At 41.4% G+C, this 19,486-nt stretch overlaps 2 protein-coding genes across 5 annotated transcripts in view; one reads left to right on the top strand and one right to left on the bottom strand.

Annotated features, from left to right (window-relative positions):
* Window positions 1-805: 805 nt before the first annotated feature.
* Window positions 806-2,533, top strand: SOD3 (superoxide dismutase 3). The gene is made up of 2 exons (XM_083835746.1): window positions 806-1,187; window positions 1,632-2,533. Exons 1-2 carry the CDS (start codon window positions 985-987, stop codon window positions 2,359-2,361), a joined length of 933 nt encoding a protein of 310 aa, XP_083691872.1. The 5' UTR covers window positions 806-984; the 3' UTR covers window positions 2,362-2,533.
* Window positions 2,534-3,389: 856 nt separating this feature from the next.
* CCDC149 (coiled-coil domain containing 149) overlaps window positions 3,390-19,486 on the bottom strand; it is a 58,384-nt gene continuing 42,287 nt past the window's right edge. For 2 of the 4 annotated variants that reach the window (XM_083835727.1, XM_083835729.1), the window contains exons 10-12: window positions 17,131-17,207; window positions 11,751-11,858; window positions 3,390-7,684 (exon numbers count right to left, since the gene is read on the bottom strand). In XM_083835727.1, the coding sequence (XP_083691853.1) occupies window positions 7,095-7,684; window positions 11,751-11,858; window positions 17,131-17,207 (775 nt within the window). In that variant the 3' untranslated portion in view covers window positions 3,390-7,094. Of the gene's footprint in view, window positions 7,688-11,750; window positions 11,859-17,130; window positions 17,208-19,486 lie in introns of all 4 variants that reach the window. The other 2 variants (XM_083835726.1, XM_083835728.1) reach the window with 2 other exon arrangements.

Below are 19,486 nucleotides of genomic sequence, written 5' to 3'. Positions count from 1 at the left end.
AAATAACTGAGTATCTTGGGTGTGATGTAGCGTGTGATACCCATAAGATAACGCACGCATTTCTGCCATTCCAGAAGCTGACAGCCACATTCCTTTCCCAGCTGGCAGAAGACAGAAATTGGGAAAAAAGGCTTTTCTTCGCAATTTTCTTACGTTGAGAATTGTTCCCAAGTTACACGAGCTACTCCTCTCTCCCTACACAAATCCCAGCCTGCTAAATTGCCCTTGTGGTGGCCGAATCCACGTTTCAGGCACAGCTCTGCAAAGTGCCACAGCCAGGGCAATGCCCCCCGGAGTAGAGCAGGTTTCTCAGGTCGGAGGATGATGAAACGTGAACGCTGCGCGCGCCAGCCAGCTTCTGGGAAACGGTCTTGCTGTGCCTCCATCTGACGTCGCAGCGCCTTAGCGCTGCTCGCTTCACCCTTCGGAAAGAAATCACTGGTTTCTCAAAAAAAAAAAAAAAAGAAAAGAAAAAAAAAAGAAAAGGAAAAAAAAGGAAAAAGAAAAAAAAAAAGAAGAGAGAGAAACTTGGTGAAGCAGATAACTTGGCAAGTAAAGCAGCAGGCAGTAGCCCGAAAACTTTACAGAGAAGCATCACTAAATGTGCCTCAACATCTGAGAGTTCGGACTGTGCCTTCCGGGTTTTAAAACCACCAAAACTTTGGTACACGTCCATGTGCAACATTTTCTGTTGCTGAAGGACCAATTTCAGTTTTGACGAATGAAGGAATGGAAATGCAAAACAACTCCATGACAACCAGCGCAGAAGTGACCGAGCCGTCCGACCGTGCCTTAGCAAAGCTGCTGCTCTCCTCGCTGCCCGTGGAAGGTCGCTTGTTTTAGATAAGCACACGAAGTCATCACCAGGCAAGTCACTTCAACAGCTTGGAAACTTTTTTTCCTTCTGTTGCGGGATGGTGGTGAGGACCGAGAGCCAGTTTCGCAGGCGAACAGAGCGAGGGCAAAGAGTTCGCCCTGCCTGAGATGAAAACACTGGAAACTTTTTCCCGTCCGTCCGTGCTGTCCCGCAGCCCTGCGGGTGACCCCTCCCCTGCGCAGCGTTACCCAGCTCTTACACAAGCACGCATCAGCCTCCAGCAGCTCAGCGCCGGGGGCTGGCCGCACTGCACTTGGTGGGAGCAGAGGCGAGGAGCTGCCACTGAGGGGTCCTGCAGCGACCGGGAAAGGTAATCCGCTCGCTGGCTCGTTGCTTTCCACTCGTAACGCACGGCTCGGGTGTGTGGAGGTGGACCAAAACAAGCCTCCTGGCAGACGGTCCTGCTGGAGTTTGTAGGAGGAGGAAAGTCTCAATGCAAACTCAAAAACAGATTAAGCAGCACTTCAGATTACTTGATGTCTGCGGGGAAAGAGGCAGTTTTTAAGAGCAAGATCTGGTGCGAAATACTAAATCGCTGTTTTTTTAGTCGTGGGTGACAACTGTCTGTGTTTAAAGGGGCGCGTTTTGCTTTGGTTTCCATTAATCGCGTTAGCCAGATTTAGCAGCCCGCTGGGACCAGGCTGCAGCTGCTGTGCGTGCTCAGTGCCCCCACGGGCTGCGTGCTCCCCTCCCTCCCCAGCCACGCTGCTGCGAGGCGCCTCTCACTCCTGCTGGCTTCTTGTGCACTTCGCAGGCTCGGCATTGCCAGGATGCTTCTGCTGCTTGCTCTGCTCACTGGACTCGCCCTGTCTGCCTCTGGCGTCGCGGCAGAAGAAGAAACTGACCCAAGCAGAGAGACCCTTCAAGAAATACAGAAGAAAGTGAACGACCTCTGGCAGAATTTGCTCTACCCAGTAGTGGCCGGTAATGAGACCGACGGGATGACCTACGCCACTTGTGAGATGAAGCCCAGCTCCAAAATAGATGCCGACAAGCCACAAGTGACTGGACAGGTCTTGTTCAGACAGCATTACTCGCAGGGAAGACTGGAAGCCATTTTTCACTTGGACGGGTTTCCGCTGGATGACGCCCAGTCCGGCAGAGCTATTCACATCCACGAGCTTGGGGATCTCAGCAACGGCTGCGACTCCACCGGAGGACACTACAACCCCTTCAGCGTCAACCACCCCCGCCACCCGGGGGATTTTGGGAACTTCTCTCCCAAAGATGGCAAAATCAGAAAATACAAACCGAATCTCTTCGCCACTTTGTTCGGCCCGTACTCCATCCTGGGCAGATCCGTCGTGATCCACGAGCAGGAAGACGACATGGGCAAGGGCAACAACAAGGCCAGTCTGGAAAATGGAAACGCAGGCAAACGCCTGGCTTGCTGCGTGATTGGGGTGTGCAACGGGAACTTGTGGGAAGAGAAACAGTTTGAGGCCGCGGACAAGAAGAAGAGATGGCTCAGAACCAGGCTTTAACGAAGGCCAGAAAATCACCGGGCAGCACCAAGTACCTTGGGCTGCGCCGTCGGCCACCACGACACATGGCAAAGGGATTCCCACCTCCATTCTCTTGCTTCTCTAACAAACGTGTATCACTTTGTAGAGCCGCCTTTCTGTAAGCTGGTCAATAAAAGCAGCATCAACTCAACGCCGTGATGTGTTTTCTTGAAGATGAAAAGCTTCCCTTCTGTGCAGTCTGGGGGTGGAAGGCATGCCAGTAGGAGTGCTGAGTTACAGGGCTGATAAAGCCTGTAAAGGGGCTGCGCATCCTGAGGGGCTCTTACGGGACCAGAAGTCAGATACCAAAATTTACAAAAAATAATAAATATAAGTGAGGAATTGCCTCTGATTAGATGCTGTCCTTTATTTAACTGCAAATCCGAAAAGGTAAAAAGATCTCAATGCTTTCAACAGCTTTGAGTGTCGTGTTGTAAGACTTGGGTCATGGACTTCCCCTAAAAATAGGGGAAAGTACAGACATTTCTATTTCAAACGTTAGGTTCACTATGTTATTCTTGTTGTATTTTCAGGTTTTATTCTCAAACATGTTTGAGCTTCTGTTTGAGTTTAGGCTGTCTACACATGTGCCTATAGTTGAATACCACTGAAAGCAGACTTAAATATTCCAGCTTTCCTTTACCCCTCTGCAAAAACTCCTGAGCGCCTCCAGTTTGTGACTGGCGGTAACTGGGTTGTATACGGAAGATTTAATGCTGCTTGGACAACGATGATAGAATTAGCAGAGATTAATATTACTTTCAAAGCCAAAAAATACTGAGTGTGTTTCTTCACACAAAAATTTAGGAAGTAAATCACTCAACTGAGACAGGGAGATGTGACAGTGAAAACATTTCAGCCAGATAATGTTCAACAAACTTAGAGGTCTCGCTCTATAAAGCTTTATTTTTCTGTTTTAACACAACTCTGGAAATACTACAGCACTAACTCATGACTATCATTCATCTGATACTGAGCAAAGGAAATAAGCAGGTAGAAGAAGCGTATCAGGAAATGTATGGTTTTATTAAAGATGACAAAATATATTAATATAGTTGAACTATGTTGCGCAGTTAATCCAGGCAGCAACAAAAGAAAGGTTTGCAAATAAATTAAACTGCATCATTTAAAAAGTAAAACTACAAAACAGAGGCTGGTAAGCAAAATCCTATCTTTTAGAAACGCAGCAGACTTTCAACTTAATCTCGGTTAAGATTTTGAAATACATTCCTGAGCTCATATGGATTAAAGAAATTCCACTGTCTTTATTATACAAATTACCATATGCTTAAAAATAGTCTCACTTAGAAAAGACACAACATTCTAAAAGACGCTTCTTCAGCTGTCATTTTCACACAATTATTTTACAAATTCACTGAACGTTGTTTTTCAAATAACCACAGCGCAGTACTTTCAAATGAAATCCTTCTCACAGATAACGCATGGATTTGCTCTTAGGTGAGACAATGTGCTTAAAATCAATTTATGCAACGCATCTCATCCATCCCCTTCCCACAGCATTCCGCTTCCCAGTTTGCTTCCCCAGAGCCCAGCAGCAAAAGAGCTTACAGCAGGATGTAATTTCCCCATTCCTAAAGTCCTAGAAAAAGGGAACATGAGTCTAAAAGAAACCCAATAAAGTAGTGTTGACTCCACAACAAAACATGAACGAATTTACCCAAAAAATCACAGTCCTAATAACACAACAATACAAATTTAAACAACATCCAAGAAAGATGCTGACACGACTATTAAATTAGCTACCACGTAGTGCAGTCTGACTTCTACAAGCGTCCTGGAGTGGAAATCTTGTGTTCCTGAGAGAAGGCTAAACCTGCAGCTAGAATACACATTAACTCGGGCACAACGGACGGGACCAACATCGCAGTACGAATATAGCACTCTAAATGAGATTTCCAGAGATCTAGGTACCTTCCATGAACTTAATGGTTGCAAAGACCAGGAATTAGGAGGAAATTCTCCACGCAGAGGGTGGAGAGGCACTGGAACAGGATGCCCCATCCCTGGAGGTGTTCAAGGCCAGGCTGGATGAGGCCCTGAGCAACCTGATCTGGTGGGTGGTGTCCCTGCCTACGGGTTGGAGTTGATCTTTAAGGTCCCTTCCAACCCGAGCCATTCTGTGATTCTATGAAAGACACAAACATTGCATTTAAGGAGAGTTACCCCGATGACCTTGTTGACACGGAGTTGTACATCTCCGTTTTCTTCTCACAGAAAAAAGCACACCACAAAGAACCAGTGAGTGAGGCACTGAACAGCAACCATTGGTCCAGCACTGCTTCCACCTGCTCCAGTTTCTGCACCAAGCTCTTCACTAATTAATACCATTAACTGGCTGTTGAGGGAACAACAGCAAACATCAACTCACACATTTGTGGGTCAGGGAAGATTTAGGACAAGGAAACAACGGCCGTAAAACACCCTGAACGTTTCACCTGGACATTTCAGAGCTCGGCTACATGAAATCCTGCCCTTTTTACTGGCTTGCATCAGCTCTGACCGCATTGATATTTAGCTCTGTGCAGGATTAGTCTCTGAAAGATGGAGAAGAACGTATCTTGAATAAAATGGTACTTCATGCAACATTCAAGCATTACAGGAAAAAAAAAATCTGCCACATTCTCCCAGAGATTTCAGTTTCTGCAGCTATTTCTCTTCTGACTTGTCAGTACTGTCATATAAATGAGTCAATCGTGCAGTCAGTTACAATTAATGGCAACAGCACAACAATCTTTCAAATGCTTAAACTCTTCGTGGTTTTCAGGTTATGAGGAACTTAAATTGTTGTCAGGATAATGAAAGAAAAACTTTTTACTGCTTCATGTTCCTAACGCACTTAAATATACAGATGTTTTTTTCCCTAAGGGCTGCTGCTTAGCATCGGTGAAATGCTGCAGTGTCAAAGAACCTTTAAAGAGGAAGGAAACCCATCCCAGGAGCACCGTGACTATGGGTTTACTGCCTGCAGACAGACGCTGAAAGGGTTACACGAATGCACCTGGCAAGGAAAACACATGAGAACAGCGACAAGCCACATTTTTCACCTTCCCACTATCATTCCTTATATTTATATGTAATCATTTACATACAGCCCTTCTTCTGCTGAATACAAACTGCTCACGGACTCTGACACCTTGATTACGGCAGCACCTGCTAGCTCAGCTCCCATATACAGAAGAGTTTGTCAGTATTGCTAATATAAACTCTGTTTATTCAGTGGCTGACAAGTGGGCTGTAAAAATTTGCAGCTGGCAGTTATTTGTCAAAGGAGGATTCAATCTGGGAGGGATTTTCCTTTTTATTAGTAGTATTTTATTAAATTTGTTTTAATTCTCTCTGATTGGTTTCAAGTTCTAGGAGTGAGAAATGAACATTTACAGACAATTAGTTCCCAAGCCAGCAGAAAAATTGCCTTGACGGCTGCTGGCCCATAGAAGCTCCACAGCTGCAGAGACGATTCCTTATGCTACGAGCAGGAGAGGAAGGACGTGCCTCCCCTTCTCCAACAGCTGCTAACTTCACCGTTAAGCATTCCCTTGTTGCTGCCTTCCGAGGGGCAGAGTGGCACAGCTCCAGCTTCAGGAGCGAGCTGGGGAATGACACAGCAGCCTCCCTCTTCCAGTTGTTACAGGAAAGCTTTCCTATGACTGAACACCAACAAGGGAAGACGTTTAAGGAAGCAGTAACAGCGCAAATAAACCTACCACCAAGGAGTGGTGAAATGAGGAGGAAACATAAACACGATTTTTTTTTATGTTTTCCAAAACATAAAATATGAGACAGATTCTTTCAAAAAGGAAGGCACAAATAGAGTAGGCTGGCATCTACCACCCGTTATGGTCTGAGGGCTGTTGCAGCTCCTGGAGGCTGAGGGATGCAATTCCAGTAACCCAGAGCACCAAGCAGGCTGGCAGGGCGTAACCGGTTCTCCTCCTGCTGTTCTCCTTGCTTTGGAACAGCAATGCTGTTCCTCGCAAAAAGACTTCTGGCTCCTCTGATGTTTCTTCAGAGCATCATTAGTTTGGGTTCTTAGTGTCTGGTGAAGTAACTCCCTTTGTTTTCATGAGATGAACCGGGAGAGGGAAGTAAAAGATACAAAGATACAAAAGATACATTGAAATGAGAGAACAATACACACGCAGGGATGGTTCTCAGAAAGCATTCTGCTTCCCATTACTGAACAGCGGTCTTATTCTAAGGATGTACTCGCAGACATTATGGACAGAGAAACAGCATGCAGTCTGAGAAACTGAGAAACCCTATGACCCTAAGGTACTTCCCAATTCATCATTCCAAATTTTCCATCACTGGAAGACACTTCTAACCATTAAAGTGAAGTCCAGCACTAAGACCCCACGCCCTCCAGAAGTCCAGTGACATGGTACAACGTTATCACTGGTCTCTTTGCTACACGGCTATAAATGACATCCATCTACATAGAAACCTCAAATCATTACAAAGAACCAAAATGATTAAACCTGAACAGCTTCAAGTTCTTCCCCTCAGATTATTTACATTTTTGGTATACTGCAGTCAAAACTAGCAGAAGAACACCATTATTAGACAAATATGAACAGACTCGTGTAAAAAAATCAGTCCTCTGACAAACTTTCGCTGGTCGTAGTCACAGCAGCACAGACCCACTTGCAAGAGGATTACAGTGAGAAGCACAAGGGCACGGATGTCATACCTCAAGCCAAACTGTTATCCAAATATTCACAGTTTTCAGCATGATCAGACGGTTTCATGTTCTCAGATCCAGGGAGCTCCTCCAAGCTGCCATGTGTGCGTGCAGTCGTAACGCTGAGACCTCCGTGCCTTCTGGGGTCCTCAGCACCCACCGCATCCACGGTGATGCTGTTCCGATTCCCTCTTCGGTTTGTGATCTCACAGTCACTCTCAGAGGTTTCATCGCTGTCCTTCAGGGTCTCAGTTTCAGCTGTTGGCTCACTTTCCGAAGTTGAGGGATCTGTGGGGTTGGATGTGTCCGGGCTGGAGAACGGGAAATCTCCCTCCGACGAACCATTAAGCTCTGCCCCAACCACTGCGTTCTGCTCCCCAGCTGCATTTTCTGTTCTCTTCCCTTCCAGTTCTGAAACTGCCTGTTCTGTCAGTTTAATTATTTTGCTTTCAAGCTTGTTTATTTCTTCTTCCTCAGAAGGTAACTGGGGTAATGAAGGATAAAAATGTTTATTTTGGTTTCTGTTATTCAAGTTTCTTTCCTGTGGAGCCATGGACTCACTTGCAACAGCACGAGTTTCATTACGTTCCGCCTTCTGTTCTGCTGAAAAAGAAATGGAACAGCGACATGCCTCACGTGTTTGTATGTCTGACCCGGAGACCATCACAACAGTGTCACACCACAGAGATGTCTACCTCAGTAAGAAATTTCTACAGTGGTTCTCTGTCTCGCCCCCGGCCCATTTTTTACATTATAACTAGGAATATCAACTTTAAGCAAGGCACTTAACTGCAGAATTTTGGGGCACAGTTTAACATTAATCCCCACATCAGTACCACTTTCAGGGGTTAACACAAACTCCATTTTTTCTTTTCGCAGCCTCTCGTCCAATAATTCTGTTATTGATCCTGCAACATTTCTCCTAATGTAAAAGATTACTCTGATTTGGGTAGTGTCATAAAACAAAGCAGAAGAATATGAAATATACTATTACACCGAAAGCCAAACGCTGAATAAAGTGACAGAACAGAGAAAACAGTGATGTGTAAACAAACAGCTCTGTAAGAGAAAGAATTCGTCCTCGTCTCTGTTAAGGACAAAAGGCCTCACTGCAAATCAGCTTGTGAAGTCAAATAAGAAAAATTGAGGAGTGCCAGGAGTATGGCTGCTCTGACAGCTTCAAATGGCTCTTGCAGTGCATATGCATTACCTTTTAGTATAGGAGCACTTACTCGATTTCTCCCACAGGAATCCCGCCTTGCTCAATGCACGGAGCAGACTGGCTGCGGGGCGGGATCTGAGCTATACAATACAGGAGCCTACTGTCTCTACCAGACCTGCCTCATTTGTAATTTGGGAGCTGCTGAGTGAGTGAGACAAGGGCTGGCACGAAGGGAACAGACAGTCTAACTACCATTAAGGAAGCCGGGAAAGTCACTCTGAAGAGCTGAGGTTTAAGTATGTGGAAAAGGCAGGGATAAATTAACTTTCAAAAGGTGATCACCCACTGGATCTAATCCTCATTATCTGAGTGCTCAGCTGGAAACTAGGAGCTTGATTTGCAGTACCGCTGTGCTCACATTATATATTTGAACACACATACTCTAAGAGCTCTAAAAATAGCTAAAACTTAGGCACGTCCAATTGGCACTCAAAATTAGAGGGGACTCTACATCACTCTGTGTGGTACGGTTTCCTCCTACAGAGGGGTAACACCATCCCATCATCTTGCTGCAGTTCTGTGAAGATAAATTGTTCATAGAAGAACAATTTGTGTGGAGAAAAGTTCATAGAAAAACAGTACTTCTGTCTTCAGAGAATGCTTGAAATGGAGCACAGGCAATACAACAGGAACAATGCATTCACCAGTGACGACAAAAAGAGAGCTGTTCATTAGCGGCTCTGATGTTCAAGTACAATCCATCACACAACACCATATACTGGGTGCGTTGGGTACAGTGAGGTTTTGTGGCAGGACAGTGTCTTTAATTCATGTGCCTGTACTATATCATTATGCATTTTCACACAGGAACTGCATAGTATATCCTACAGACTTCTACCATCCAGCCTAATTGAAACTGATAACATTTACAGGCTAAAACAGGGCTTGATGAGATCAGGGTAAGCAGATAGATTAGATCCAAAAAAGCCTGAAAAGGGGCTTCTAATTATCTGTTCATCTAGGTAGAGCAACATTTTATGTATTACAGAAGGTTCTGGTAAAAAATGTGTGTTAGCTCAAAGGATAAAAAGATTTTCTGGGCCAAACACTCACCAAATATCAATGGTAGTGTTTATAGGACCATGGTTGACTGACCTCAGGCCTAACATTTAAAGATATGCAAGAATTTCATTTCTATTCCACTTATCTGTTGTCATTCAACTGATCACTCAGCTAATAATAAAGTAAAAGTGGTTTTGTTTTTATTGCTGGAATACTTTTAAACTGAGATCATACTTGCTCGGTAAATAAAGGCTGATGAACACATTCCTGTACCCTTCTTAGTTGCCAAATTCCCCCAGACTGTGGAGGCAGGCTGTAGAGATCAAAAATTGCACTGTGGAGCAAATTCCTAAAACTCAACAACAGGCAGTCATCCTCTATGTAAAGCAGCACAAAAGTTGACAGTATCACTCCCATAGAGCTGCTGACCGCAGAAGAGCTGTCAACTCTACGCAGGAGGAGACACCCTGCAGCTGAAAACACACTGCTTCTTTTCCAGGCTTCGAAGGGAAAATGGAAAGCACAAAATCCTCCAGAAAACGGATCTGGGACAATGGAAGAAGTTATTGCTCCATCTACTGCTAGAAGGTGTGGCTTCCCCAGCAGTTGGCAGACTGGTCTATGTTTGTGCTCATCTGTGTCACTGAAAAGTTGGCCTCATTTATTTAAACTGTCACAGAGGTGGATTTTAAGTTTGTCTGAGTTCTCACTGCAGGTTATCAGGTACACTGTGCCACATACAAATTAAAACCAAGCTGTTTGTGCAGGCAGAGCAGTAATTTCTTAATCCACTGCAGTTTAATCACGGGATTTCTCTGTTACACGGGATTTCTCTGTTCTCTATTACAGTTATGAAATGGGGATGGGTAAAGAGGGTGACCTACTGGGAGCCAATTTTTCTGATGACTGCCACAGGCCTAATCCTTGTCTGTCTTCTCTTCAAGGCTGTTTTCTTCCAGTGATCTCTTCCTGTTGAGATCTGTGCTCCTGCACAATATCTCTTTGTTTACCCAGTCCCTCCGTATACTCTGCCCACTTCTTATCCTCCTTTTAGCCTTTATCACCACATCTTGCTTTCAATGACAGAATTTGGATTCCTCAGTCCTGTGCTTAGAATGGGATGAAAAGTCCTGCCTACCTTCTCAGGGGTGGAAACCTTCTCCCCGTTTGCAAATTCCTTGTCTATTAATTATAGATATATTACATGTTTGCATGTTTTTTTATTTAAAAAAAAAAGTGGTTATCAGAATTAAAGACACAAAGAAGTTATTTGGCTGACATTAAAAAAAATCAGCTGAAGTAGAAAATACATCATGGAAAGCTTCAGTCCAGAGTGAACATTTGGCAGTGCTACACAGCAACAGAAACAAGGTCTGATGAGATTTGACAGGCAGCTTTAATCAAAACTGTAATACCAACCTCACCTAGGACAGGAAAGGAAAGAACGTAATACCACCAAGTAAATACCTTCAGTAACTGCAGATTTAATTAAAAATCAATGATTAAGCAGGCAAAAAAATGAATATTTATGAGTTATTACTCACTGGAGAACTACTCGCTATAGTTTCACTCCTTATTTTTAGCAAAAATATCAGCTGATCAAGATTATAAAAAATGATCAGTCCGGCTGTCAAGTTTTATCGGATGATGATATGGATAATAAAGTCAAAATTAAGCCACAATCTATTTAGTTTCAGGACTAACAAATAAATTGTTTATGATGCTTCATGGTTAGCTGAGTAAGATCGGGGCATACCAGAATATGATGTCCATTAAAGACCTTATCCAAACGCTGAGAGGCAAGCACAATAATTTATCTCCTGACCATTATGAAAAACTCAGGAAAAAACTGAGGTTATCAGGATAACACTATCTTTTTGCTACTCTCACCTAAAGTTAGGCTTGACTTTGGAGAGATGTTAATGCTTGCTATTGGGAAAGTTTTGAACAAAACACATGCAAGACTATAAAAAAAAAAAAACAACACAATCAATTTATCCGGGAAAATGAGGGGGGCTTATTTCAATTTACTGGGTGCAATCAGGAAGCCTTTCATCTAGGTATCAGCTATAATGCAGCAAAGTGCTAAGCCAGTTCCACAGACTGCTCTCCTACTGCGCATTTTAACAGAGGGAAAAAGAGCAGGAGGCTAACACAGAAGGCATGAATAACTTTTCACAGTATCAAGTTATCTGGCATGAAAATTCCTGGAGGTGTACGACCTGATGCCTAGCACTGTGCAATCTCTTCAACAGTCATTTTTCAGTGGTTTCTTTGCTATTTGTACAGGGACCAGCTATCCATTTTACTTGTGGATGATTTATTCAATCTCAGTGACCACTGAAACTTTGCCTTCTGCTATCCCAGCATGAAAATTACATTTTATTTAGAAAGAAAAGTGTGCTCAGCTCTCATCATGTTCCGTATGTTCCAGGTGCTCACCTTGTACTTCAGTTTGCTGTGGCTTATCAGTAAATGCTAACAACGGTGACCTAGACCGCTGTATAACAGGCAAGGTTGGGTCACTGAACGTTATGGTATCCTTTCCACCTGAAACAATGAAAGTGTTAGAACCATTAATTCGCTAATTACACTCATCGTTCACTAATGATATTCACACATATCCTACAACTTAACTCTTTTTTTTCCAGTGCCATGAAAAGAAGTACAGAACCAGAAAAGCATCTCAAATGATCAAATGATCCTTCTACAGCATGGAAATAAAGTATTTTATAGCAGAGCTGGAATATGTAAGTCAAATAAAGACAAATAACGAAAGGCTTTTTTTTTTTTTTTACACACATTACAGAGCAAAGGACAACCTTTGAAAGAAGAGCAGGTGCTGTATTCAGCAAATTGTATTCACCATACAATTCAGAATATTACTAACCAGATCATAACAAAAGTTTTACAATAAGTAATTTGAGGTAAGGCTTTATGCTAATACATGGATCATTTGCACGCCATTGCCAGCAAGTGTTTGACACTGACTCTGTACTCTTATCGCTCTGCCTCCTATCACCTATGTGGTTTTACACTATAGGCTCACACATGTACTACAATGTTTCCTTAAAAAAGTAAAAATAAATTTAAAGATTAGCACAACTGTGAGGCAAGCCAGAGCTGAGGCAGCAAACCAGCAGACATTGCTAGGGAACAGGAGGGATTTTAACCTGAAAATTTCCCAAACCCTTCTGAGCATTTTTGTTTTAAGCCAAATGCACGAGGGCAATTTTCCAGCTCTTTTGCAGAGAAAATTGTGCAAGAAACTCTTCAGCTGAGGACTCTGCTGTAGATGCCTAGTCTTTACATACGTTAGCAATACAGAAAGCAGCACCTGCAGACTCTTTAGGAAGTCCTCCACTATTCAGGATGCTTATGTTCGTAGTGACTGACATTACCTTAAACCTAGAGGGGAGGTGGCAAGAAATTTGCAAGATCAGCTAAGCGTGGTGTTTGCGTGGCCTCCAGAACAACTGCCAACCGATAACTAATGGCTGGGAAGGTGGCAAGCTACTGCTCTATTTATCTCCATAAGAATGGACGTTTATGTAACAACCACTTCTCCCCTCTAAATCTGCTTGTACATTGCACCTTAAGGCAACATCCTAAATCTAATCACCCATCCAAGACAAGGACTTTTGAAAGGGCACCAGGTCAGGAGATACCCTGAATAAATCCTTCCCTGAGAAAGTTCTGGTACCTCCTGAGAAAGAGTGAAAGTCAAGCTGTTCTCTCAGCATCACACTGGGCTACCCCAGTCTCTAACTGCTTTGGAGAACGCTGTCTGTAAAGACCTTGATACTGAAGGTATTAATGACTTTTTAATATCCTCAGCATGCTGGGGTATATACTGCAGCAATACAAATGCAATGAATGCTTTAGAAACATTGAGCTTGTCAAGCTTTGATCGCACTGTCAAGTATGCATCAGAATTCTGCCTTCGCGATAGCAAGTATTAAAAAACAATAATTAACTAACAACAAAGTACAGCCCTTGCCCCAAGTGTAAGGCAAAATTAATTAAATTTAAAGGAAAAAAAAAGGCAAAACAAATCTGATGGCTATTTCAAAATGCAAAAGCCCCTAAAAGAATGCACTTTCCTGTAACACTGAAGGATTTTTTGTGTTGGAAGTAGAATTAAATCAAACAGGGAACTAGTACTACAGAAATATCTTATATTCATATGCATGGTCAGAAGTAGCCAATGTCTAAAAGATCCAGAAGAATCCAACAGAAGAGGCCAAATTCAAAAAGATTATAAATAAAGAATTTGGGGGGAAACCACTCTTAACAGTGGAAAGCAGAGAATTATTTTTTTTGGTAGAATGAAAAAAAAAAAAGTAAAGCCTCAGATACAGACCCTTACAAGACAAGCTTCAAAAAAAGAAACTTCCTGACTTCCAGCCAGCATTTACACAGTAAACACATTCACTTTCACATTTTTCTCTGGAAACCAACTTGCTTACAGAAAATAGACCTAAGTTCAGTATCCACACAGCTTAGTAACAGATGTGGCCCAAAAAGCCCTATATATATTTATTTATTAACAGTGACTCACATCCACTCATGAAGGAGGGACGTGGCTGTTGCTGTACAATATTCCTTGCATCAAGATCTGAAGTTGGATTACACATGGGGAATTTTAATTAGCTGCCGTGGAAGCTCAATTTCATAACCCATACAGCTTCATGCAGAGTTGCTCTATTTAATGAATTTTAAAGGACTTTGGTGAAAAGCATACAGATCTCAAAATAGGCGGACAAACAGGTTTTCAATAGGAGTAAATTCATTTGCTTTCTTCTCCAGGAGAAATGGACTTCTCTACAAGATTCCCAGGCTTGGGGATCCACATATAACCTCTGCTCCACTCAAACAGCCCTCCAACACAGCAGCTGCTGAGCCTGTTAATTCTGCCTCGCCACTGCTCCTCGCTGATTACTGAAGAGCAAAAGGCAGCACAGAAACCTTCCTAATAACCCTGACAGGAAAAGGCTGAGTCATGGCCCAATCTTTCCTTTAGGCTTTTTTTTTTCAGTGGAAATCTGGAATTTTCAGGAACTGATACATTTTGAAAAATATAGAATTACTATAGAATTATTATATATATTTTATATATAGAACTATTATATAGAACTATTCTATTACTATAGAATTACTGAATATCTAGTGACATCTTATTGTAAGAGGACTAAGCTGGTGTTTAGTTCGTTTTAATGCTGAGTATACTTAACATATTACGTATGCATATTTGAATCAACCATAACGTATGTAAGACAAGGCAAAGAATCAAATGCTTCTGTGAACATCACATTCTCTGCCTCCTTCTCAAGACAAGTGGGCTCATAAAAAGAAAACAGAGTTAAATCTATGACCAAGATTGCTTTATTTTTAGCAATGAACCTCCTAAAAAATTCATTTAATTAAAGCCCATTTTCCAAACAGGGGAAGCTGAAGTTTGCAATAGGCAGAACTACGGAAACTGAACTTATGCTACCAGATTAACCATTTCAAAAATTAAAATATATGCTTCCTCTTGATTTAGCTTCCCCATAGTTGATTCATACATTGCACAAAAAGCAGATGACAAACATGTCACCTAACAAAAAAGTTAGAAGCAGTCAAGCTCTTTTTTTCAATAGGATGAAGTTTATTAACATCAGTTATTAACAGCATTTGGGAGGTATTAATATCATGGTGACAATGGATGTTTTTAATGTTATATGGACAACGATGCCCAAGTGGGAACGTTGAGTTCAGATTAAAACCCTGCAATTTATAAAGTGCATTTCTTTCAGTGGTAGACTGAACATCAGCTTTCATCTGCATATTCTTCCAGAGACAGAAGTTCAATTCACAACCATATAATACTTCTCTTTGGATTTAAGACTGACTGGGTGGGATAGCCTCTATGTGCTGCCTCTCACCCAAGCTCACATTCAGCCGCAGAGTCCATTATGATAATTCCTACGCTATCTATTACATGCTGCAGTTTTATGGAGCAGAAGCTTTCCACACTCTGAAAAGAAACGTGGCAACCCACCAGTTGTTGCAAGGCTCTTTCTGACCACATTGGGACTACAGTGCATTTGGAAACAAAACTACGCTCTTGATTTAAAAGGGAGGCAGCAAATTAACAAACCAACCTTGGTGTTCAACAGAATTCATAAGCTACTGTAAAATTCATTTACAACTATTAAGGATCATCCTTTCTTACTATTTTCCTCAATTTAAACAAAGTGCTTGTAGAGCAGCCTCTATTTCTCTTGTGGTCATCTAATTCACTTGACTGAACACCTTAACCTGACAGATATAAAAATGTTCAGATAACATTCCCATTTATTTACATGCAGTCATAATATTTAATGTACTGCTAGAATCAGTTACTAAAAATATATATGTCAAGCAGAACCTACTCCCAAATCCCACTGAGACATTGTAGCTCAGGCCTTCAGGCAGCAAAAGAAAAGAAGGAAAGAGACAGTTGTTATTGTATAAATATTAATTTGATGGCTTACCTACACAGACCAACAACGGAGCAATTAGTTCCCACTGTTTGTTGTTCTTTTTAATACATTTTGTAAAGATTATAAACACTGCTTTTATTATTGTACTAATTTCATGGAACACAATTTTTTTGGGGAAAAAAACCACAACCAACCCTACAGCACATTAACCCAGCGAGCTTATGATACACATTTGTACTAATGTACAAAACTCCATCAGCAGGATCTTGACAAATATTTCACCTGCACTTTTTGGAGAATGTGGGGAGGGACAAATGCTCTCAGCACTGTATGTACGTTAGATGCCTAACTGAAAAGTAACCCATGGGAACAAATTTGGGACTTTCAGTTCTGGAAAACCCCAATGAAAGCCAGTTCCAGAAAGATGATTCAGAATGCCTGCAACAGGCAGAAATATACCACATTAGGCCACACTGCTTTTTCACTAGTTCTCTTCAGCTTTGTCAAATGTTTTCTTCTAGATTAAAAGCTTAGGTATATAAAAACAGAGCCAAAAACCCAGAAGCCTAAACCATACTAGCTCCCACCCCCACTGATAGGAAGCTGTAAACAACAATGCCTAATGGTGCAAACACCAACAATGGAGCAGCATAATTTACAGTGGTTAAAAAAGATACAATTAGGTGTAATGGGAAGAAAAGAAGCAAAAGGAAAATGTAAATTAAATATTGCCCATTTTCCTAACAGCAAGGTCTATTAGGAAGCAGATTAATCTCCCATTACGTGAGTAATTTAAACCAAATACAATGCTTAAGATGCTACAGGGAATAATCCTGTTCTGGAGAGAGGGACTAGAAAATTTCAGATCATTTACATTTCCAGTTTCTCAGAGATTATCATTCTACAGAAAAACATTATAAAATACAGCAATAAAAACCACGGAAGTTACAAAAAGTATAAAATTAATCAAAAAACCTGTTGAAAAACATCATGGCTAATATCCTACGTGTATCATTTTATATAACTGTTTAAATAAAATAGCTCGAAGTTTTTGCCTTTTTTTTTTTTTTCCTAACTTGCAAACTATGGAAACAATTTGATTATTTCCAATACTTACTTTGTAGTATTGATACTGGAAATATGGTTTAAAGAGCCTCGCGAGTTTTGGTTTCAACTTACTGTTTATTAGAGGTTTCTAATTTTGCAAATGTGCTTCACAAAATACTGTCATTCACAAAATACTGCACATTCATAAAATAACTGACATTTAAAAAATTATAGCCAAGCTTTTCTTAAATGCAAATATATCCATGAAAACTAAATAATTCAAGCTGTTCTCTTGAATTTTTACTAACCTGGAAGACTCCACAAACCAGCAATTTCCAAAGTTCTTAACTTCTTTTCAAGTTCTGCCACTCGATTACCTAGAATTCTTTGGGAAAAAAAAAAAAAAAAACCAAGAACAAAAACCAGAAATACTCAGGTGAGATGAGATTCCTTGTTCTAGTAAGGTAACCAAAGCCTACTTGTTTACATGTCTGCAACTGAATTTTTAACTTGTTACTTAACCAGCGTAGTAAACCTGTTAACAATTACCGCTTTTTACTAATGCCAACAGACAGCCTCCCCCAGACTTTACCGAAAATGCAATATAGTTGTCTAACTTATCCCATGATTAAAAAAAAAGATTTAAAAAAGATCTAGGATGTACCAGACAGTCAACCTTTGCACATACAGACCAAGAATAGCAGCTCACAGAATTTCTATTTCCCTTGCTTGCAAATCTCTCTTCCCAGTTCCTTTTACTTTCTCTGCAGTTAAAATTGGAAGGTAAGAGCTATGCGATCTAAATATGCAAAATTCAATATATGGATTGACTTTGAAGTTCTAGTCACAATTTTGGCCCACTCTTATTCGCAAAGGTTTGTCTGTCACTAAGATTGCTTATTGCAGGAACAAATTGCCTTGCTGCTACATCTCTCTTCTTTCACGTGCTGAACTCTTTTCTTCTTTACTAAAGAGCTTCAAGCTGTTTAGTGCCTTCATCACCCACCCACTCTTAGTTTTCGCTGCATTTCTTGGGTCATCTCTTCTTTTCTATCTGATTCCTACATAAATACTACTTGCGGTTAGCTCTTCTGCAGGATTTAACTTTCAGTTTTAATTCTCTCCCAAGATCAAATGCGAGATTCCTATCTTGCAAAGAAAGCTCTTTTTTTTTCCTTTTTTTTCCCCATGAATTTTTGAAAGTGCTTCTCTCACAGGCACAGCAAGTCTTCTAGAGTCGGAAGTCTTTAAATAAATCCCAAACAATACACAGAGTGAAAAACCTGAGTTTTTCACTCAGACAGCAATTCTAAACATGACAGCAGAGATAATGGACAGCAAGTTTTACTCATCAAATTACAGCAACAGGATAAGTCAGTTAAATTTGAACTGAATGCTGAGAAGCAGCACAACACAACACAGCAAGGCAACAATATCTTCCCAAGCTCGCCAGAGCCGTGTAATACTGCACTGCATGCTCTCAACCCTAGGGTTTTATGCTGCAAACATCTGAGCAAACTGACAATGTCATTACTGACGAGATGACAGAGTCTGGAACATAAAGGACAGCAAAACCAGCAAATATTAAATGGGCTAGAAAAATCGATTAACAAAGACTAAGTATTTTTGAAATCTCTAATGTGAGGGCTCTGCAATGACAGAATGGAAGCCTGTAAGTATTTTAAAGACTGCAAAAATACCAGGATGAGACAGACTGTAAAAGAGAAAGCTCACATTGAACATCGAAGCAAGCACTGGGTGGTACAGGGGTATGTGACAATTAGAAAGCAAGCAGCCCGTCCTGTTTACTAGCAGAGGGGAGAGTGTGGCAGCAGTTATTTCTCCACTGAAATTCAGTAACCAACCAGACCACCAAGGTTATGATGGGTCTAACACTGTTGTCACCAGTAACAATCAAAATTTTTCAAGTCTAGATTTTGCTTTCAGAGTGCTTCCTTCTGACACAAGGGACTCAGACTTAACAACTCTATGTTCATATCCCGGTGTACTGCATTGCCCTAAGGGCCTGCTGAAGGTCAGCTGAAGGATATGGAGATCCCCTGGCTTAGGGGTAGGGAACAAAGAAATCATGCAAGATTCCTTCCAATACATGTTAACTCTGCCAGGGAGCCAACAAAACAAAGCTGATGTGGCTAACGATTGTCACTACAAATGGGTCACACTTCATTATTTTAGTAAGTAGTTCACCAATAGTTCCAAGGCAGAAAGGGAGGAAAAGATACTGCCCTCCATGTCAGTTTCAGTCAGCTAACAAATTCCACTCTCTAGATTAAGTTCAGTTACTGTTACTGCTCTTGATATTCGGACAATACCAAAGTCACTCTTCTCTTGCTTCTCTTAAACTTTGTAATTCATTTTTTCTGCTGTATTACACTACTTCTAAAGATTCTGGAGCAAATCTATCCTGGTAATTCCTACTGGAGCCTCAGAAGAGACAACAAACTTTTTTTTTCAGCTTTGTTGCAGGTTTTCATGCATGAGGACCATCCTGCAGCTCTGAACACTGCTCAGCAGAAAGAGAGGACAATACTTAACGATGCTGCTTTCATTCAGGCACAGAGCAAAATACATTCCCTGTTGAGTATGATTCTAGTTCGCACCAAACCACATTATTTGAAGAGAGGTATGGGAGAAATTAATCCT

This window comes from Anser anser (genome assembly GCF_964211835.1).
Source record: "Anser anser genome assembly, chromosome: 4".
Lineage (NCBI taxonomy): Eukaryota > Metazoa > Chordata > Aves > Anseriformes > Anatidae > Anser > Anser anser.
The sequence above is the reverse complement of the archived record's forward strand: the minus strand, read 5'-3'. Positions and strand labels throughout refer to the sequence as shown.

Bases quoted from the DNA above. Each gene is read 5' to 3' on its own strand.
- SOD3 (XM_083835746.1), top strand. From the start codon at position 985: ATGAAAACACTGGAAACTTTTTCCCGTCCGTCCGTGCTGTCCCGCAGC. The intron at 1,188-1,631 runs GTAATCCGCTCG...TGCACTTCGCAG, and splicing joins TCCTGCAGCGACCGGGAAAG to GCTCGGCATTGCCAGGATGC.